This window comes from Bombyx mandarina, chromosome 05, assembly GCF_030267445.1.
Source record: "Bombyx mandarina strain Sakado chromosome 05, ASM3026744v2".
NCBI classification, from domain to species: Eukaryota; Metazoa; Arthropoda; class Insecta; order Lepidoptera; family Bombycidae; genus Bombyx; species Bombyx mandarina.
Genome location: NC_143212.1, coordinates 2,313,762 through 2,337,386, shown reverse-complemented (window position 1 = coordinate 2,337,386; position 23,625 = coordinate 2,313,762). Strand labels below are relative to the sequence as shown.

The window sequence follows — 23,625 nt, the reverse complement described above, 5'->3', positions numbered from 1 at the left end:
ACTTTGTAAAATGATGAGTGGTTGTGGGTCTGGTCATCGGACGATAGCAAAACATTGTAAGCTACGTATTATTAAAATATTAAAAAAAAAAACCAGCGCAATGTAACGTAAATAAAATTTGGCTCACGTGACTGGTCAATCAAGCGGCGATGTAAAGTAGTTTTTTTTAAAGATTTTGTGACCTCACAGGTAGCTTAAGCTAAGTCATATATTTTTTCGTATATTCTGTTATAATGATGAAAAATGAGATTAAGTTGATTAATTCAGGACTAATCAATTGGGATGAAATTAAATGAAACGAAATAAGATAGGATGATATATAATTTCAGTAAAATTGTGGTTATTTACCGAGACTCTTTCAGAAGAACCCGAGAAGTTTCATCCAGCGGTTTTGTTTCATTTTCCCTCACTCGTACACTTTCAAATGCTAAACAGTTAATAAGTCATCATTATTGTATACCTGACGAAACTATAAATGAACAAAATAAAAAAACCGCACAAGCTCGCTCGTCGCCTTCCCGCCAATATTGACTGCGGCCGTCGACCTAAGTTTTGTACGCGTTCATTGCTGGTTTTTAATAAAATTAATGTAGTTTTTAAACAGGTTTTAAACAAGCTTTTAGTTTTCGTTTAAATCGTTAATATTTTTTGATGTGACAACGTCTTATAATTCGATGGAGCCGCCTGCACGCACGAAAAAACATGACTCATGCGGCGTTACCTCGCTCTGAGGCGTTCCATTTAAGGCTTGCAGTGCAAGCGAGAGCGCGCAACGAGTGACAAAGAGTCACAATCGGCCTCCGCGTTCGGCAGCGTTCAACATCTGTCTCTCTCCTACTTGAGTGAGCGATGCATCCGCGTGGACAGCTGCTGTACAATAATACATTCACATGTTTTCGTCAAGTATGAAGTTCAGTGAAAAGTGAATGAATTGTCCATACAAAATATCTATCAAACAAATAAAATTAATTTTTTTTTGAAAAATGAAACCATTCCGTCAGTATTTTCTCATGACGTTGTCACGTTTAACTATCGTCAGTAAACCGACTTTACAGACAACCGATTTTTTTTTAAAGTTAAAATACGACCGTCGATTAAGATGAGACCAATGTTTCAGTACACTTCGATATCGAAGACCGACACAGAACAACTTCAAGAGAGGTACGAAGACACATTGAATGCGCTGAGACCGGACGCGGTTGGACTCGTCGACGCTTTCGACATCATGGACGAGGTAACTTAATAGGGTTCTTCCATTATTTGACGGTTGTGACGGTTGTGGATACATGATTATGGTAGTCAGGGTGCGGCTGCAGATCTGAAAGATGCGTTTTGGTTTGAAGGGTTGGGTAGCCGTTGTAACTGTACCGAGACCTTAGAACTTATATCTCAAGGTGGGTGGCGCCTTTACCACCAGGTGGGCTGTGAGCTCGTCCACCCATCTAAGCAATAAAAAAAACCATTAGATTTAATCTCGCACGGTACCTCTGAAGCCATAGACCTTCGGTATCGTTGATGTATTCTACCGTGGCCATAGCTTTACCGTTAAAGGCTTGCTGACCCTGCATTAGTGAATGGTACAGCTAAGAGTTCTCGTGAAGTTGTTTAGTCGCTGGACTGTGCGCGGGTAGAACGATTCTCGAATCGGTCCGTCAAAACGTTTCCGTTATTTTTACTAAACCATTTAGTTCGATTACTTAATCATGAATTTCATTATTAACGTTAATAGGTTTGCATTTTGCTCTCGTTAACTATATGGGAAAATAGAATAATTATAATAATAATAAAAAAAGGATTGTGTGGTTTTGTGAAACCGCGGTAAAAGTGTAACTTTTTTTTCACATTATAGACATTAAACTCTGACAAACAACATTTACATTAAACACAAAAAAACACAAAATATCGTGGAGCACTGGCACAAATTAGTAATAGTCTATACACTACACGGTCAGCTGCTGCGAACTATAGGCACCGCCATATTGGCCTTGGCTGCTCTGACGAGCCTTTCACTTCATCCCTACTCCGCGGCTGCCCGTCACGCGACATGCAACACACAGATGAAAAAGTTTGAGACGATGTACCGTACAATGGGGTAAATAGGGACAAAATCGACCTTCAGATTGAATTTTAAAATAGTTCCAATTAAATAGTCACTGCTCAACCAAAGAAATAAGTTGAGTCTTGAACGTACCTAGGTGATAAAAACCGTTACATTATTTGAATTATTCATTTTAAAGAAATAATCGGTAAAATAATGGCCGTCCCAATTTACCCAGCGTCCGGGGTAAATTGACACGGTTAAGGGTTAAATTGGGATATTTGTAAGGGTTGTCAACTCGCAGTACTGCGATATATAGGTAGGTGCCATATAATTATTTATATGGACCGAAATGATGAATACAATCCATAATTTAAGCACAATACACAACATAGTGTAAATTAAGCTGGTTTCTATTCCGAAGCGATGTGACGTGAATGATAATCAACAATACAATGATCAAAAAAAGTATGTAATGAAAATTATTATTTAATTTCCTTAAAAATCACAACTCTGAAACAAAATCATAAAATAGAATAAAAAATAGAAAACAAAAGGACTGGAAATGCATTAATACAATTTTATTTAATCAACATTTTCAAAATGATCTTTGAGCAAGAGTAAGATAATATAATGAATAAGATAAAAAAACAGCTTTATCTGATTACTGCCAATAATAACAAAAATAAAAGAAATTCTTTCTAAGCTAAATAACTAAACTCAATTAATTCACTCACTCATAATTGGATATCTCGGATTTTTTATTAATGTTACATTTAAAATCTGAGGCCTGTTTTTATTTGTGTGTGTTCGTTGTGAATGTTAACAAAATCATGATTCGACGCGTGAATAGATTATGAAATAACAAAAGTTTTGATTCGTTTGAGTTCTTTTATCTTTTAATTTTTTTTATTGCTATAAAGAACATACGACCGGGCAGATATTACAAGGTAAATGTCGCAAAAAAAAGTAATTATATATATACTTTTCTTTTACCTATAATACTTACATAAACTAACTGATAAACACATTAACCTTCTTTACATCACGCAATTAAGTGATAGTATAGGCTAAAAAATCTATTATAAGATATCAGTGACAACCCTAACAAGCCATCCCTATTTTGTCTTTTGGCGTTCCAATTTTGTGTTTTCTCGTCCCTAATTTTTCCAGTCTCGTTCCAAATTACCCTACAAACGTCCCAATTTTCCCCAAAAAGAAAGGAAAAAATATAAATTTTTTATTTTGTCGAAATATTGTATTTAAAATAAGAATATTGCAACTTACCGTTTGTTGTGATATTTCCAGGTGTATTAAAAACTTATATAAACTGTGATCTTATTGAAAAAACAACGATAATATTACTTTTTTTAAAAGTTCTTTAAGCTGTTTTAAAATGCACTTTTCAACCACTATTTTCAATTTAATTTGACGAATTTTTGGGACCAACTTAACTCATATGTAGTACTTCCATAGTTAACTTGGTTTTTCTTCTATACATTGATAAATATTAACATAAACAAAATTAGGTAGATTCCGTGCTACAGGTACTTTGAGAATCTTCCGCAGGTTTGTCCCAATTTACCCCAGGATCCCAATTTACCCCATGTCATGGTAATAAAAGTTTCACTTTAATAACACTTTTTTTTTTCTATAAAACAAAATGTTGAAGTCGTCGTGATCTAAAGGATAAGACGTCCGGTATATTCGTATGTAGCGATGCACCGGTGTTCGAATCCCGCAGGCGAGCACCAGTTTTTCTAATGAAATACGTACTAAACCTGTTTTTGTTTGGAGTTAATTCAGCTGACGTTATTACGTTATACTGCAGTTGTATCGACTATTATTAATAGATATTACAATCGACTCTGGGCGCTTATGACGGGCGCGTGTACGAGCGCCTGATGGAGGAGGCGCTGAAGAGTCCTCTCAACGCGGAGCCCGTCAACAGATCCTTCCACCAGTACCTCAAACCTCTCATGCAGGGGAAACTTTGAGTTCCGATTTAAGTACACACATAATATTCAAATGCAAATTAAAAGTAGTTATAGTAATCGGCAAACTTCTTGAGCAAATGACCTTGACTGCGCAGAACCGAATTTTAGATCACTTTGGTGGTGAGGGTGAGGCGCGACGGCAGGGGAAATCGTATCGAGCGCGTTATTGGTAGATCAGTCGAACCTTGCGTCCCGCACCGCGCCCTCATTCCGCTTGCTCCCAAAAGTACGCTTGCGCACAGTGGAAAGTCTATCGTTATTAATCGTTCAGTTATTTGTTATAATTGCTTGTGGACTTTGTTGCCATTGCTATATGTTGAGTGTTTGTTGATTTTTTATAAAACATACACTATGCCGTGACAAACTGGTGTAGTACTTAAAAGAAAGGGTAGAAAATTTGTGTACGACGTATATTGCTTCATTATAAAACAGGGGAAGAATGATATGGAAAAATTAAAACAGACTTCGGAAGCAACAAAAACATCAGTGAGTACTGTTAGGTGCATTATTAACGAAGCTAAAGGCTCTGGCTTGCTCGCCGTGTTTCGGACTCCGGGTAAGAAAAGATCAGGGAAGAAGAAAGTTACCGGAATGGATAGTTTCGTTCAATCTGTAATAAAAAGATGTAATCATAATAACTACATAACAAGCAGCGAAACTCCGTACCGTAGAAAGGCTTCGAAAAATTTAAAGAAGATATAAATTTTAATGGCTCGGAATGAAGCTTACGACGGATTATGAAAGAGCTAGGCTTCAGATGGAAAAAAAGAACAGAAAATAATCGGAAGCTGGTAAATGAAAAAAGTAACATTCGATTACTACGAATCGAATATCTTCAAAAAATAATTAATTATAGACAAAAAAGAAGACCGAATCGACCGAGTTGTAAACTACGCCGATGAGCCCTATGTCGACTCATCACGATGATAGCGACTCGGGTGATGAAAACAGTGATGATGATGATGGTCAAGATTATGATAACGAAAAAAAAATTACAAATACCAGCTTCGCTTCAACTGAACCAAGACCTGGCAACAGCTCTAGTTTTGACTTAATAGAAGGAATATCTATTTTACCCCAAGATTAAATTATTACAATTATTAACCTATATGTTTTGTTGATGTTCTAATAAATATATAAATAAATACATATGTTAATTTTAATAATTTAATAGCATTATGGACGCAGAGTAAGTAATGTTTTTGCACGTGAGTGTACCATGCGCAAACTTACCCCCACTACGTCAACAAATGCTCAAGAAGTTTGCCGGTTATTATAAATGACAATAAACGATTTTTTATGACATTAAATAATAATTAATTGAAGAGATGATATTGTGTAAGAAAAGTGTACCTACGTTATTAATTGTTTGTTAAATTGTGATCTTTAGTGAATTTATTGTTATGGATATATTTTTTATAAATCAGGGTATATTGTCTATGGTTTACGTACAAATGTTTTTGTACTCTTGGTTGTTTGTTTTAAATAAAGAGTTAATATAACAGATCTCAAGAGAGGCTTAACCGTGTTTTTTCATTTACTTTCCTAATTACGTTTACGTTACATTAGAAGACATGTTAGTTTAATTACTTCAATTTTGTTAGCGCTATATAAACATATCGTATATTAACACATTAGGTACTCTTGCGATTTCGTATTATGTATGCCATGCTCACATTTACCAAAACGACATGGTCATTGTGAATTCAATGTACATTTCCCTTTGAAATTGTAAATGTTAGTTGCAGTCAATGCACATTACCCAAACGAGGAGGCAAATGTGCACATTTACCGGAAAATGTGTACGTTTGCCGCAATATCTACTTTTACCGTAACATATATATCTCATATCTATGTAACTGGTAGTCTGCAGGTCCCGTTGGGTCTATGGTTGGCACTTGGCAGTACCAGTATGGAGTTTCCGAACGGAATGACGGTCAAGGTTACGGTCAATGACCGTGCGACCGCAGAAGCAGAATTGAATACGTAGTGATAAAGTAATTTATGTGCGAAAAAATAAACGTCTATGGATATCTTAATTGTAGACAACAATAAGACTGGAAGATTTCAATCTAAACAAAAAAATTCACCATTCATGGTATTAATTTTAAAATCTATGTTCTCATATGTATCTCCTTGTTTTTTACATTCTTGGTATTAAAGATTTCAATCTTGTCATGGCTAGATTTAGTTAGTTCTTTTCAATTCTTTTGTGATATGCCGAGCATTGAACCATTCCGTTTTATGGCGACACGTGTGACTCGTTGTAATTTATAATTTTAATTGTAAAAAGACCAAATAGTAAAGCAATTGGTTTATAAATTCCATCGTTTTTCTGTAAATTAGCACATTGCAGAGAAACTGTCAATCATGACGCTTATAACGCGGATTTGACAAAAACACACGTCCAGTCGACTTAAAAATCGACTGCTATCTTTGTGCAAGCGCAGAGCAACAGCTTTCGAATTCGGTAGGATTATAATAGTCACATCAGTCGAGTCGGCAGAACGTTAACTCGCGTTACAATAACAATTTAGCATTACAATTCGTAACAGCGCTTACCTAATTAATACGGTGAGTTCTATATTAATGTATTTGTGTCATTGAAATATTTAACTTTATCAAATAGAAGCAAGATAAAAGGATACGTAATCTTGTTTACTTCCAATCAATTTAACTATTTTGATAATAATTATTTAGTTCTACAGTGACTGCTAGATGGCGCTTTTCTAGATATTATTTGGTGTAGAACGAAAAATAGGTAGATACATAAAATATCTATCTATATAATATATAAAAATGAATTGCTGTTCGTTTTAGTCTCGCTAAAATTCGAGAACGGCTGGACCCATAGATTATACACTTGATATATTGCTGAACCGATTTAGCTAATTTTGGTCTTGAATTATTTGTGGAAGTCTAGAGGAGGTTTAAAAGGTAGATAAATATGAAAATGCTCGTAATTAAATAAAAATAACAATTTTGTTTTCACTTTGACGTGTCCCCCGTCGGACGGATCCCTTTTTTTTGTTTTAAGTTTATTTTATAATTTTTTTTTTATCTTTTATTTATCGATTAAGGCACTACGAAATCTGCCGGGTCAGCTAGTTCATAATTTGATCCCAGTATTGAACTTTGCACATTTAATTTGAAATCATATACTGTTCATATCAAATAGATAACTATTGATAATACCAAATTGTTTTGTTTTGTCATATAAAACGTACAATTTTAGTAAACTATTGAATAGTGAAACGTTACGCAATGGCTTTCTTTTTATTAAATTAATTTATGTAAATATTATTTAATTGAAAATTAAATCTCCACCTACTCTTAGAATTAAGTCTTGTCGAGCACAAGTTTAAAGACGCCTCGTCGACAAAACTGATACTAATTTAAAAAAAAAATGGTTCCCGCTGTACCTAGTCAGGTCATAAATTCTGTCACATGTTTAATGTAAAATAATTGAAACAAGTTTATTCATTATGTAACCATTCATATACCAAAATGAACTTAACAAAACATAGATTCTTATGACACTAAAGTTTATTCAAAATGACCTCCGTGAATTTGAATACAGGCCTTCAATCTGCGCGGCCAGTCGTCTATCGCAGCACGAACGAGGTCCATGTCAATATCGGCGGCTGCCTTAATCAAGGATGTCTTGAGTGACTCCAAATTGGGATGAGGCTTTGAGCACGCCTTTTTTTTTTTTTTTTTAAGAGATTTTATGACCTGGTAACTGAGACCTTTAAGTCATGTCTTATTTTAATCTATATTCTTAATTTTATGAAAAATGATATTATGGAGTGAAATGAAATGAAAATGATTAATTTGAGACATTAATCAACTGGGATGAAATTAAATGAGATGATATGAGATGAAATCTAATCTCAGTAAAATGGTGGTCATTTACTAAGATTTTTCAGTGGACTTTTTGGAGGATCCCGAGGAAGTTACGTCCAGCGGCTTTGTTTCATTTTCCCACATTTGTGCACTTTCACAGATATTAAACGGTTAATAAACCACCATTATTACACATTCAAACCCGAAGAAACACTAAATAGACAAAATAAAACAAATCACACAACTTCACTCCACGCGTTCCCGCCAAAAAGTCCTGAGCACGCCTTTTCCTCCAAGTGTTGCCATATCTTGTAATCTAACGGATTCAAATCTGGACTGGAGGAGGGCCAGTCTTCGTGCCGGATGAAGTCGATTTCACGCGCCGCCAGCCAGTCTTGTGTGCTCTTCGCTCTATGAGCTGGCGCCGAATCTTGTTGGAATACCCAGTGCCTGTTTTTGAACATGGTATGAGAAACAGGTACCACAAGGTTCGTCAGGACTGTATTTTGATACACAACTGCATTCGTTTTTACACCTTTCTCACAAAAATGTACCTCAGTTAAGCCCCAATAAGAAACTCCCAATCATATCATGAGCGAGGATGGAAAATGACCTCGTTGGACACGCGGAATACGGTTGCTCGCTTCTTCACTACTGTGTGCGTACACCTTATCATTTTGTTTGTTGTAGCTCTCTTCTACGGTAAAAATTTTTTCATCCGAAAAAAGAATTTCCCGATATTTTTTTCCCGCGTACCGCTTCAACAAAGCGCGGCATCTCTTCAGTCTCATGTCCATTAGACGAGCATTCAAACGATGTCCTGTTTTTCTTCGATATGCCCGAAGCCCTAAGTCTTCATTTAACACCCTTTTCACCGTGGTTCTGCTTAACCCCATCTGAAGGGCCAACAGTTTCTGCTTACGTTTGGGATTTCTTTGAATTCGCGCCTTCACAGCTTTTATCACTGCTGGAGTCCTAACAGACCGAAGGCGACCACTTCTTGACCTGTCATCTACACTAGAGTCTTCATTGTATCGTTTGATGGTACGATAAACGAATCTTTTGGTTATATTAAAATTTTTCAGTATGTAATTTGAATTGGCGCGTAACCGCAACGATGCAACGCAATAACTGCAACACGGTCTTCTTTAAGCGTCCACTCCATATTTAAAAATGAGTAAAATTCTAAATGTATACTATTTTTATTTTCATGAACAATTCGAAATTCGAATTCAATAAACTTTTTTGTGGCCAGCATTCTAAAAGAAAAGTTTTTACTGTGTGATAATACTTATGACCTGACTAGGTATAAATTACCAGAACCTAGTTCTAGTTAGAAATGATTAGTAGGCATCATTCTGACAGTAAACAAAATCTTTATTCTACCAGAAGTGCCAGATTTGCGATTGATTGATTGATTTCCGATCGTTTAATTATCATAAGAGTAAAATAGTTCAGTTTTGTTAATATTTTAATTGTAACAAAAAAAAACAAGTTGATACTGACTTCGGTGTTTAGGTTTAGGTGTATTTTTATAATGACTAATGTATTTTTGGCTAAAATAAAAACTTTCTAGAACGTTCTAGAGCATTTCCTCTGTTTTCCAGTTGTATCGACAGTGTTATAATGGCCCCAAGAGATAGGCAAGACGAGTCGGGAAATGAATTGTGATAATGAAATTGACACACTCGTGGGGTAATGGTAAATTTTTTGTAATTTATCCTTTCCTGCCATCACGACATTTTTGTTTTGATATGTTAAGAACTAATATTATTTGACCGATCAGTCAACCGAAGTCGGATCAGATTAAGACAAAAGTCATCAAACAGCTGATCAATGTCGGCCATGTTTGTTGTTGTTACCGAATGTTTACAATAGGTTTAAAATCAGTTCGTTACATTGTAACTTTATCCAACTGTTAATGAACGTCCCATAGACATAGCGCATTGAGTTTCTCGCCGAATATTAACAGCGGGTCGCGATTTTGATCCAGTAGTAGATTTTGCGAAGCACTGCCCTTGCTAGGGCTAGGAGATTCTCTAAGGTTGAGCACATGAACTCGCTTACCCGTCTTGGCGTAGTTAGAATAGTCCCTTAGGATACCCGCGAATAGGTAGGGAAAAAAATGAGCGTTATGGCGAACGGTTATGTTTAAATTTTCTGACATTCTTTTTAAAACGTCTGTATAAAGTTACGATAATTCATTAAGAAGATCATACAAGCTTAAAGACAAAAGGAATGTATTTCTGTATCGATTAAATAAAGGGGGGTAAAGTCTTAGTTTAGCGAGATTAGATATGAAATATTTGTTGATGATATCGCGCACTTTATACCGTATCATCATATTATTATGATATCACGCGGAACTAATGTTGTAGACGTTATACAATAAATCGTTAATTATTTGAAAACTATACATTTTATTCGACAGACGTCTGAAAATGGCTATGAATAGCGTTAATCCTGATCTAGTTAGGGAGAGGCAGAAGTGTTCGTTTGATGTACAAGAACTGGTGCATTTTATTGATGGAGGAGAAGAGCATACTTTGGAGAGGAGAGAAGTGGGTAAGTGGAATCATTATCAAAATTATGTACAATTGTAATACATATTATACATTAATAGACCAAAAATAGGTTTTACGAAACAACGCGAAATACTTTTATGTTGATAAAAACTATGTTTATATTTTATTTGTATGTAAAGTAGATTGTATGTTTATCTAGTTTGGGTCTAAAGTAGTACTTGTGTTTGCCCAGTAATCGAAATTTAAACGTAATCTCTGACACCTCAAGGCTTAGGATAATTTTTGAATAAGGTTAATGATACCGCGTTTATAAAAAAAAAAAAAAAAACATTGAGTATTATTTTCGAAAAGAATATCGTTACCATTAAGTAAACCTTGTCGTTAGCTGCTAAAACAAAAGAAAATAAAATTGGCTGAGAAATAGAGGAGAAAATTACTTAACTCAATTTTTATCTTTGCCTATTTACATGCAGATAAAAAATTTGAAAACTCAAAACTAATTTGAAAATACAATTAGAACTATAAATTATTATCGAACATTAAAAGAACGGAAATGTTTAATGAAAAATAAAGTAACCCATGTTTTATTCAATTTATCAACGTTATTTTAACTTAACTACAATTTACAATTGTTAATTAATTTCATTGTTCCTTAATTCAATGTTCTTTTTATTTCATTAATTTGAAAATTGTATAAAGTATAAGAGCTGTGTGAGGAAAAATAAATTTAATTAATTGTCATTGACCATTGTAGTACCTAGTATTAACTTGGCCGGTTTTTGAACTTCCTGTGATTTCGGGAGGACGATCTATGTAGGCTGCCAGAGGTAGGGTGCCACCACCCTGCCTATTGCCAACTATACTGCCTAGTAAATACTGCCTATCTAGTTGTGTGGTAAATAAGTACACCAATAATTACAATCAATGGACTGTCGGATTATTTTACTAGTGGTAGGACCTCTTGTGAGTCTTCAAGGGTAGGTACCACCACCCTGCCTATTTCTGCCGTGAAGCAGTAATGCGTTTCGGTTTGAAGGGTGGGGCAGCCGTTGTAACTATACTGATACCTTAGAACTCATATCTAAAGGTGGGTGGCGGGATTTACGTTGTAGATGTCTATGGGCCACTTAACATCAGGTGGGCCGTGAGCTCATCTACCCATCTAAGTAATAAAAAAATATGTAATTAATAAGTGTCCTAAAATAATAAATTCGATAAATGTTATGACTCACTGCACGTCACTATTGACAATAAAGAACAGCAATTTGCTCCTTCAACTGTAACTACTATTAATACGAAACTTCATGAGTGGATAAACGTCAAAAATTTTTCTTGTTTTTTCTGTATTCCCGTCACTCATAGCACAGGAGAAAAATCTAGCTTACGTTGGTTGAATGAGGAACTTTTACCTAATGAATCTTTGAAATTTGGCAGAAAATTTGGTACTTGACATCAAAGAGCTGAAAGATGTTGTCCCTGAGGAGTATCTGAGCCACAAGGAGCGTTACGAGAATTCGATACGGAAGGCGTGCATACTCTACGAATTCTTCAGGAAATATTCTGAAACGAATAACACTTTAGATGCGTTTAGGTAAAGCTTTTATGAACTTCGAAAACAGATAATTAATCCGCTGCCAATCACTTAGTACTCTTTTCAGACCTCGGTTAAAAAGTACTCATTTCATATCGTTCGCATTATGGAAACTTGTTAATTTATATGTATATTCCTTATTTGCAGTTAAATTCATTAATCATTTATCTCAACTATTTTGGGCTTTTCTCTTTAGCGCATTATTCCTAACTTTGACTCTGGTATCACCAGATGTTTGTGCCGTGGTCCGTCTATCTAATTATAAATGTTAATAGTTGAAAAAAAAAACGCTTAAATAGCAAATCGAACCAACAAACAATTTCATCTTTTTATTCTACGTAGGAGCAAATTTATAAAATTATTGGATTGTCATCTGTTCTTGGTGCGTGTGGAAATTGATATTCTAGTTTCAGTTTCAATCTTATGTAGTATAAGCGTGTGTGAAATCTAACCTGTAGACAGATTGACTGGCGTTAGATTACTAAGTGACGAACATGAACATCGTATTTGTTAAGTTCAAACACGCTGTATATACATGCCTTATTTTTAGTCCAACAAACAAATATCGCGTCCAGATGGGAGTGTTTAAAGACATTTCCCCATTTATGTTGCACATGGGAATGTTCGTACCGACCATCATGAACCAGAGCGCTCCGGACCAGGTCGCCGAGTGGCTACCGAAGGCTCTCAATCTGGAGATTATTGGAACTTATGCTCAGGTATTTAATTGTTATAATGTTGATGTAGCGTTTCTCAGAGAGCCCTAAGTTCTGTAAAGCCAACTTAAAAATTAGTTCTTTCTCTTAACTTAACTTATGTTACTTTAACTTGTTAACTTGTGTTACTGGGTAGGGCGATTTGAGCACGTTCGGGTATGTACCGCCCCCCTATTTCTGCTGTGAAGCAGTAATGCATTTTGATTCGAAAGATCTGGCAGCCGTTTTATGTAAAAACAGAGATTTAGAACTCATGTCTGAAGATGGGCGGCGGCATTAACGTTGTAGATGGCTATGGGCTGAGATCAACAGAGAAGCTGAGAAGTGCGCGTTTGATGGTATGGACATGTGATAACACGAAATGAAAATTAGGTTGGTAAGAGAGTGTTAACTATGAATGTGGAAAGATATAGAGGAAGAGGTAGGCCTAAGAAGAAATGGATGGATTTCGTGAATGATGATATATGTAAGGGGAGTGAGCGAAGAAATGGTATATGATAGAGGAGTATGGAAGAAGAAAACATGTTGCGTCGACTGGGAGAAGGGTAGAAGAATGAATGATGGTTATGGGCTCACTCATCTTAGCCACAAAAAATATTAAGAAAAAGCAACATTCCTTACTTTTCTTTATTTTTGGGAAAGGCTTGACCCAAACTGAATTACTTGGTCATTCTTGTACCGTTATTGTTACTACTGTACTGTTTGGTATTCAACTACCGTAAAATTAACCGAAGTAAAGAATGCACTGATTAGAAGGGAGTCGACTTGTATATCGACTTGTACCTTGTAAATGTCTATGAGCTCCGACGACCACTGTACATCAGGTGGGTGGGAAAAAAAACACAAGTCGGCGGTGACGTTCACGATAAGGTACCTATAAAGACCAGGAAATGCTTTACGTAGAATCGTTTTTAAGATTCCATGTAGGACACCGAAAATATAAACAAAGAAGCATGTTAAAACAAGACACCAAACTCACATTTGGCGTTGTATGTACCTATATGCGTTCTTCGCAGACGGAGCTAGGTCACGGCACGTTTCTCAGGGGCTTAGAGACGACTGCGACATACGACCCTAAGACCGAGGAGTTCGTACTGAACAGTCCAACTCTGACGGCGTACAAATGGTGGCCAGGTGGATGTAAGTAATACATGTCCGATAAATTCCAAACTGATAATCCTGTGTGGTAGTATATTAGTAGTAGTAGACTGTCCCGTTGATACAAGTCAATGTGAGGTTCAACTTGTGACGCTGAAGACTAATCTCAGTAACTTCAAGGTAAAATGCGCAGGTCTCAATATTATCGGTCTTATATTTCAGTGGCTCACACGGCCAATCATTGCATCGTGGTTGCCCAACTGTACACGAACGGCAAATGTTACGGGGTCCATCCGTTCTTCGTTCAGATTCGAGATTCGGAAACGCACATGCCACTAACAGGTGTCAAAGTTGGCGAGATTGGACCTAAGCTTGGCTTTAATACGGCCAATAACGGTTTCCTTGGTTTCAACAATTTCCGTATACCCAGGATGAATATGTTGATGAAGAACGCTCAGGTTCTGAAGGTAAAAATGCAATTACTTCTTTTTTCAGAAACACTTTTAAAAATTATGATTTATTACATTATTGAAAACACAAAGCAATATTCTTGTATGTTTTCTACTTGTAACTAACAGGCTATATTTCTATCTGAAACAAATTCCTTGGTCACATCACGAAAACCCTAGTAAATGAAAACAGTCTTCAACATGGACATCGTGAAATCATTATTCCATTAAGATTATAACACGAATGCGCAATGTGAATCGTACAAAACTCTGTTATCAAGAAGCGGGTCAACGACTCTATATACTATAATTGGCTTTAATTTTCTTTCGCTATTCGTTGGGTGCTAAAGAACAACCAAATTTCTAAAACGTTCGCATTTGCCAAAAAAATAATTTTCATCTATTTCAAGGTACATTTCTATAATTTTAACTTTAGACTCTGGCTGTAATACCTTTAATAAGGGTGAAAGTATTGTGTATTACGTTGTTTATCACAACAACAAACAGAAGTAACAAAATTAAATTCTAAATTCGAATCCCGCAGGCGGGTACAAATTTTTCTAATGAAATACGTACTTAACAAATGTTCACGATTGACTTCCACGGTGAAGGAATAACATCGTGTAATAACAATCAAACCCGCAAAATTATAATTTGTGTAATTACTGGCGGTAGGACCCCTTGTGAGTCCGCACGGGTAGGTACCACCGCCCTGCTTATTTCTGCCGTGAAGCAGTAATGCGTTTCGGTTTGAAGGGTGGGGCAGCCGTTGTAACTATACTGAGACCTTAGAACTTATAACTCAAGGTGGGTGGCGCATTTACGTTGTAGATGTCTATGGACTCCAGTACCCACTTAATACCAGGTGGGCTGTGAGCTCGTTCACCCATCTAAGCAATAAAAAAAATAGATCTGTTCAGCAATTTAGTGTAATACATAAATGACGACTCTGGGCTGATAATGATGATGACATAAAAGCACGATTTTATGAATAATCTTTTTACAGGACGGTACATACGTGAAAGCGAAAAGCGACAAGCTGACTTATGGTACCATGGTGTTCGTGCGGGTCCTCATTGTGACCGACATGGCGTACGAGCTGTCGCGGGCATCCACCATCGCCGTCCGGTACGCCGCCGTCAGACACCAATCACAACCGAAGCCTGGGTAATGAGAATATATTCAACTTGTACTTGTATTCAATAAAACACACACACGCACGCACGCCCGCACGCAGGCACCCACGCACGCACGCACGCACGCAAGCACGCACGCACACAGATTATAATTATTTAAAGACTAGCTGTACCTGTCCGCTTCGCTTGGCATTTAAAATTAACATTATTATTTCTCACCCCCACAAAGATTCTCACCATGAACGCCCCCGCAATTGGTGTAGGGAGTCCAACACTCATATAAATATTAGCCTATCCATTAAGTACGTGTATTTTCTACATGGATACCAAGTTTCAAGTCAATCGGATGCATGGTTCAGTAGTTATAATAGAACATCCGTAAAAACCACTGTAGATTTATAATTAATAGATGAGATGGGACGAAATAAGGTCTTAGTAAAATGGTGATTATTTATTGAGATTGCAGTGGACTTTTTTGAAGAAGTCACATCCAGAGAATTTATTTCACAAATGCTAAATGGTTAATACATAAGCTATCCTTGTTACGCGTTTATACACTCAAAAGCACTAAGTTAACAAAATAACACAATATACACAACTTCGCCCTTCTCATTCTTGGGTAATTACTGGAGTCTGATACCTAATATAGATATCACGACTGTTATGTAGAATGCACGTAGGGATACCAGCAATTTGGAACGCCTTGTGGTGACCGGTAAAATAGAGGGAAAAAGGCCTAGGGGTAGAGGTCCCAAACGATGGTCGGACCAAATAGCGGAGGAACTGGGGATGCCTATCAGCGACGCACTCCACCGGGCTGCAGGGCGGGATCGATGGAGACAGTTGGTTGACGAAATTGGACGGAGTCACGATCCTCAGCAGTGAGGAACCGATCGAAGAGAGAGAGATGTAGAATGGTGATATACGCGTTGATACTAGGTTCACATGCGTTCCCCAAAGTACGTCGCGGGTATTTATTTTTTTCGGGCAGAAGACCGAACCTCTCACTAGGTGTCCGTGCCTAGGACATACGAGGTGTATGTGGGACTTGACTTGACTCTGCAGATGTTGAGAGCAGACCGCGGGTCCAATGATAACGTCGCGGGTACTGCACTGACCGCATTCAGTAAAATCTTAGATTCCTAGTGATTCTTACCCCCTCTCTTTCTAATCAATTGAGAAATAAAAAGAGAAATAATTACAGAGAACCGGAGCCGGCAATCATTGAGTACGTAACGCAGCAACACAAGCTGTTCATAGCCATAGCGACGAGCCACGCGTACCGTGTGACCGGGAATTGGCTGTGGAACACTTACTCGAAAGTGACAAGTGACATGGGCAAAGGGAATCTAGATCAACTTCCGGAGGTAATTTACGAGCTATTGTATAATCTGTTATATTATATTATATATTCTTTATGTAGGACTTTTTGGCGGGAATGCGAGGAGTGAAGTTGTGTGAATTGTTTTATTTTGTCTATTTAGTGTTTCTTCAGGCTTAAATGTTTAATAATGGTGGTTTATTAACTGTTTAATATCTGTGAAAATGCACAAATGTGGGAAAATAAAACAAGGCCGCTGGACGTAACTTCTCGGGATCCTCCAAAAAGTCCACTGAAAAAATCTCTGTAATTGACCACCATTTTACTGAGATTATATTTCATCCCATATCATCTCATCTCATTTCACTTAATTTCATCACAGTTGATTAATGTCTCAAAGTAATCATTCCTATTTCATTTCTTTTCACTCCATATTATCAATTTCCATAAAAATAAGAATATAAATTAAAATAAGACATGACTTAAAGGTCTTAGTTACCAGGTCATAAAATCCCTTAAAAAAATATTCTTTATGTATGTATGCTGTGGTATAGACTTATGATTTTTTTCACATTGTATAATAAATAGCCTTCATTCTTTTTCTTGTTTCCTTTTCCCACAATACGTGGGGTCCTAGCCACGTGTCCTCTTGTGGGACTTAGGATGGCAGAGACAAAAGGGCTACAATTTTTATGTTTGCCAATTGATAAACTTTCTAAGAATCTTGTATTAATTAGTTTTTTTTATGTTTGTCAGTTGATTATGTTTTGGTTCACTCTTCTATTACTTTGTATGTAAGGGAATCTCTTGCACGTCATTTTAACCGACTTCAAGACGTTCTACCAGAACTAGTTCTACTAGAACATTTGCGTACGCATCAGGAACATCAACAGGATAAAGATTTAATTAATTGTTAGTTCGGTTTTTGCTATTGTTACGCGCTGGGGTTCAGGATAAATAAAATTCTACCGAAGTACAAATTAAAAACTTATTCAACACTTAGAACACATAAAACACTTCACAAACACTTTAAAATTCTCAATTTGCTTCTTCCGCTTCGCTTCAGGTGATCCGTTCGCTGTTTCGCTTCGAGTAGTTCCGATTACTAACTGAATGCGTGCCATCTCTGCAACGCTTTTATAGTCGATACCACATCCCTAGAATTATCGAGAATATTCCACACAAGTCGAGTATTGTTTCCGCTATCTGACATAGATGGCGTTGTACTTCTCGAGCGTTATAGATGCTACTAGATCCTTCGATATTCGTTCGACTATTCGGCGATAGATAGTATTACTCTTAATGGCGTAACACTATTCAAACGTGTATTTTCGTTTTGGAATCGCATATTATTGTTTTGTTTCGGTAATATTACATTAAACATTACAGCTCCATGCATTAGCGTGTTGCCTGAAAGCGGTTTGCTCGAGAGATGCCACTCTGCGCATTGAGGAGTGCAGATTGGCCTGCGGAGGCCACGGGTACATGGCTTCATCGGGTCTCCCGATAATACAAAACATTGCTGCTGCCACCATAACGTACGAGGGCGAGTACACGGTCCTGATGCTGCAGACTGCCCGGTAATTGTACAAGAAAGGATCAAATTTTTATAACTACACATAGTATGGTGGGCTCGGGTTTAATACTTGCGAATGTCGCTCCGAGATTCGAACTCGGAGATTGTGGAGAGAAAGACGGATTCAAATTTTTTTTCGTCATTTTTTGGTCAGTTGGAAATCGCCGTATTTTTACTTACTAAAACCCCACGTCTACTTCCATGTGTTCTGAAATCTGAAAAGCAACATTTTTTAACAATAAATCAGTGAATGAGCTCGGATTCTTTTCAGATATTTGGTGAAGGCTTGGAAACAGGCTTCCGTTGGCAAAGTAATGACTCCCACGGTGGCCTATCTCGTTGACTTCTCAAAAAATAGTAATCACATATGGGAGAACACTCCTGAAGGCATCATAAGAGGATTCCACGCGGTGGGCGCTGGGTGAGTCCAATAGAATTACTGTCTTTTTATTTTCGTCATCAGAAATTACTGTTATCATACACATTGATTTTAGTAAAGTTTTTATTTGGATACCAGAGCCGTCACTCGTGAGAGACGTGAGCTTTAAGAATCAATTATATTGATTAATTACATATTAAGGATATCGGCTATCTATGAGCTTACAAGACGTAGGAGTGGGTAATATCGGTTTTGCCGCGTATCGAATCGTATCTATATATCGAGTATCAATATCGGATATTGAATCTATATATTTTCTGAATCTATATATTGATGGATGCTAGTAGGTAGATTTTCTCGATTCATGATATTTGAGATTTGAAACGATACGCTGATATAATATCGTAGTAGATATAGATTTAAGTCAACGTTATACGGTTGGTTTTCTGATATCAATTTATAATATGATTTTAAAGTAATAAAAAGAACATGAAAATAAAAATATCAAAAAAACTTTCCTTCATGCTTTTATCAGGCTTAGGACTGGCTACATTATTTTCAGTTTTTAGTATTTTGTGTCTTAATTTAAAATTACAAAATATACTAAAAGAGTGTAGATTTCAAAAGTTTAATACAAACACAAGAAATAAACTCAATTATTTGGATTCAACTAAAAATAGAAAAATGTGTACTTTAAAAATCAAACACAAAAAACTTTTAAGTATTTATAAACACTTGTCCAAAAATTCTAGTTCAAGGTCAAAGCGCGTGAAATTAAATTCAACGATGCAAATAGGCTATACTGCATTCAAGTTAGGGTCGAAAGTTGAAACTTCTTTCCTAAATTGTATCCTGCTGATACGCTAAGAATAATCTACAGACATATGGACTTAAATATAAGGTTTACAATTGTATGGATAATGCCTGTTTCTGTTTCATTCATCACATGATATCCCTATCGTGCGCTCACTCACTCTGGCCGATTCGATACGAACCAAACGAATATTGCTGATATTCACGAATCGGTACGATATGCCGATGCGCATCACATCGAGCAATATCGTGTATCGGCTGGTATCGATATATAGATTTCGATTCACGAATCGGTACGATATGCCGATGCGCATCACATCGAGCAATATCGTGTATCAGCTGATATCGATATATAGATTTCGTGCGGGGCGATATCGGATTCAACGATATTGCTGCGATATATAGATATTGAATCTAGATACGATTTATATCACCCACTCCTAACAAGACGCTCTACTATACCTACTGGTGTATATGCATCATGAGAATAAAACAGGTAGCGAAGTATTGCAACATTCCGACGGCTGCCTTAGCCCAAGTACCTCAAGGTACCACACTTCTGTTCGTCATGGAAGACAAATCCTTAGGACTTACATGAGCATAGCCCATTGTCTCTTTAATACATATTATCAAAAAGTCATTGTGTATAATCTGTGGTGAACGCAAGAAGCCCGCCAAAATGAAATATGCTTAAAATAATTATTGTAGTCTAAAAATCTTAAGCTTTCATACGACAACCCCCGTTCATGGTATAGTAAATAATGTTTACCGGCATTATTCGATTTGAAATATGCGATTTATATTCGCAAAAAATGTTTTAAGATTCAATCCACGTTATATTTTTCCAATACACATTTCGTCAGCGCCTAAAATGTCCATAATCGTAAATCCGCAGTGCTTTTTGTATTCGGGTGTAATTCCGAGTTCATTTTTAGAAAGACCCAAGCAGCATTTGAGGCAGTACAGGCGCACGAGAAAACCGGGTTAGACTTCGAGGACGCCTGGAACAGAGCCTCCGTGCAGCTCGTGAACGCTAGTGAGGTGAGAACTGTTTTCAGACCACAGATAATATATACGTTTAATATATTCTTACCTGTCAATTCGTGAGGTAACTTTTTTTTAAGGGATTTTATGACCTGGTGACTAAGACCTTTAAGTCATGTCTTATTTTAATTTATATTCTTATTTTTATGAAAAATGATAATATGGAGTAAATGAAGATGATTACTTTGAGACATTAATCAACTGGGATGAAATTAAATTAAATGAGATGAGATGAAATATAATCTCAGAAAAATGGTGGCCATTTACTAATATTTTTCAGTGGACTTTTTGGGGGATCCCGAGAAGTTACGTTCAGCGGCTTTGTTTCATTTTCCCACATTTGTGCACTTTCACAGATATTAAACAGATAATAAACCACCGTTATTACACATTTAAACCTGAAGAAACATTAAATAGACAAAATAAAACAAATCACACAACTTCACTCCTCGCGTTCCCGCCAAAAAGTCCGTGTTATTTTTAGACCACAGATAATATAATATGCTCAATATATTTTTTCCTATCAATGCGTTCGAAATTTTCGAGTGACTCGTATTGTAACATTTTGTATAAATACACAGATTCAAATGTTTATAAGCGTTCTTTTTAATCCACTCACGATATTACATTTTCTTTAAAGTTTCTTCGTAGTGATGAGGACAATTTTTTTTTCGATCAATACCGTTAGCCGAGTTTTCTTTAAAGTTTTTTTTTTATTGTAAAAATATTTATACTGTGATAACCCCATAGGCTCACTGCCGAGCAATACTCTGCGAAATGTCTTGGGCCGAAATGCAACGCTTGAGCCAGACCCTGTCGCCGAATCTAAGAAAAGTTGTCCTCGAATTAATCGAGATGTACATTGTGTTTTGGGCTTTAGAAAAACGCGGAGAGCTTTTGATGGTATGTATAAAATACGAACTTGGAATGTAGATTAAAAAAGTTTAATGTAGTATCTATGCTAGTTAATACTAGTTAATCTTCCAAAATATCAGTTACAGTCCTTTGCAAATTATTATTATTTTAAGAATATAGTTTCAAATTAGCAATTTTGTGATATCGTCACATTAACAGAATGTTGATAGTAAACATTAAAATATTAACTTCCAGATATTTGATAGGGTTGAACCCATTACGATAATAGAGATATGTACTTGAAAGTTAAAGGCGGCCTTTACCGATGTAGTGGTAAAACTAAATTATTAATTTATATTTTAGTACACGAAGATACAGAAAGACGATATAGCGGTGCTGCAGAAAAGATATGAAGAGTTGTTGGCGGCTGTCCGACCTAACGCTGTCGGGTTGGTGGACGCCTTCGATATTAGAGATGAGGTAAAGTCGTACGCGCAAACGTGTAATAATTACACGCGAATCAAAACCAGCATTTACTGGTGGTAGGACCTCTTGTGAGTCCGCACAGGTAGGCACGACCACCCTGTCTATTTCTGCCGTGAAGCAGTAATGCGTTTCGGTTTGAAGGGTGGGGCAGCTGTTGTAACTATACTGAGACCTTAGAACTGATATCTCAAGGTGGGTGGCGCATGTACGTTGTAGATGTCTATGGGCTCCACCACTTAACACCAGGTGGGCTGTGAGCTCGTCCATCCATCTAATCATCTAAGCAATAAACAATTAAAAAAAATGTGGATCATCAGTCACAAATGTCAATAATTTAATTGCACGCTAAAATAGACTTGCCTAATATTGATGACGAAATACCTGGTATTATGTCAGTTTGATATACGCAGACAGTATTTAATGCATAATCTGTGGTGTCAGTATAAATTTGAAAAAAGAACCACCGAACTTTCTAGTTAATACTGTAACGTATCTAAAACTGTTGAAGGTCATCGGCATCAATTTGATTACAGATCCTGAACTCCACCCTGGGTGCCTTCGACGGGCGCGTGTACGAGCGCCTGATGGAGGAGGCGCTGAAGAGTCCTCTCAACGCGGAGCCCGTCAACAGATCCTTCCACCAGTACCTCAAACCTCTGATCAAAGCTAAACTGTGATAGCATCAACAATACGATATCCTAATTATCGATTTTGTATAGTAAAAAATTAAATATATTGTAAAAACGATATCTAACAATAAATATTATTTTCTAACTAATTAAAATTTTATTTCTCTCCCTCTGTTATATGTACACTCTTAACAAAGTGATTTCATAAAAAGAGATAGATAATAATTGTTCATTCATTTACACAATATAACATACCTTTATATATTTACTAGCTGTACCCGTCCGCTTCGCTGGGCATTTAAGATTAACATTATTATTTCTCACCCCCACAAAGATTCTCATCATTAACGCCCCCGCAACTGGTATAGGGATTCCAACACTCACATAAATATTATCCTATCCATTAAGTACATGTATTTTCTACATGGATACCAAGTTTCAAGTCAATCGGATGCATGGTTCAGTAGTTATAACGGAACATCCGTAAAAACCACTGTAGATTTATATATTAGTTTATTAGTATAGATTAATTCGGTTGATACATAAATTTCCAGGTGAAAAGACATCTAGATGATCTGGAATAACATGTAACCATTACATCAATATTCGTAATATAATTACATTGACGACTTAGTGCATGGAAGTACCACCGACTAATAACATACTATGCGATTCCAATCCGGTGTTAGATTCAGCTAAGCACTACTCTTGCTAGGGCCAGTGTTAGTTCGCTCATTTGAGCCCTTGAGCATACCTACCGGTCCATGAGTAACGTAAACGCACCTAATAACGACCCTTTAAAGTCGACACCCATTACCGCCCGTTTCATAAAATTATAATTTTAAAGTATTGTATTATAGTTAGAACAGTGGTTGCTTTAAAAAAAATGAAGATGTTTTTTTTTTACTGGTGGCCCGAAGGCCTTTCCAGTTTCACCAGGAAATGTGGGCGAGTAAAGGCTCAGTCAGGAGGGGTGTGATTTGCTAGCAGCTGCCCGAGCGCCTCCGAAGGAGACCTAACAACTCAAGACTCTTTGTCGAGTTCGACGAGTACGGTTACCGGGGTCCCTTTTTATTTTTTATTGCTTAGATGGGTGGACGAGCTCACAGCCCACCTGGTATTAAGT

At 36.7% G+C, this 23,625-nt stretch overlaps 2 protein-coding genes across 6 annotated transcripts in view; both read left to right on the top strand.

Moving 5' to 3' along the window:
* The window catches only part of LOC114243999 (acyl-coenzyme A oxidase 1), a 32,854-nt gene extending 28,041 nt beyond the window's left edge, over positions 1-4,813 (top strand). The window contains exons 12-13 of the mRNA XM_028175676.2: positions 1,118-1,234; positions 3,892-4,813. Coding sequence (XP_028031477.2) covers positions 1,118-1,234; positions 3,892-4,035 — 261 coding nt within the window. The 3' untranslated portion in view covers positions 4,036-4,813. The remainder of the gene's footprint in view (positions 1-1,117; positions 1,235-3,891) is intronic.
* Positions 1,133-22,648, top strand: LOC114243998 (acyl-coenzyme A oxidase 1). 5 transcript variants are annotated; one of them, XM_089727259.1, is made up of 15 exons: positions 6,004-6,133; positions 9,489-9,582; positions 10,313-10,446; positions 11,841-11,997; positions 12,548-12,716; positions 13,730-13,853; positions 14,034-14,278; positions 15,267-15,427; positions 16,601-16,763; positions 18,107-18,297; positions 18,565-18,714; positions 20,421-20,526; positions 21,280-21,432; positions 21,748-21,864; positions 22,404-22,648. In XM_089727259.1, the coding sequence occupies exons 3-15, from the start codon at positions 10,323-10,325 to the stop codon at positions 22,545-22,547; spliced, it is 2,004 nt and encodes a 667-aa protein (XP_089583385.1). In that variant the 5' UTR covers positions 6,004-6,133; positions 9,489-9,582; positions 10,313-10,322; the 3' UTR covers positions 22,548-22,648. The 5 variants fall into 5 exon arrangements, with proteins under 5 accessions (XP_089583386.1, XP_089583385.1, XP_089583384.1 ...); XM_089727256.1 differs by lacking the exon at positions 6,004-6,133 and adding an exon at positions 6,524-6,609 and having other exon boundaries at positions 9,489-9,576; XM_089727260.1 differs by lacking the exons at positions 6,004-6,133; positions 9,489-9,582 and adding an exon at positions 1,133-1,234.
* Positions 22,649-23,625: the final 977 nt, after the last annotated feature.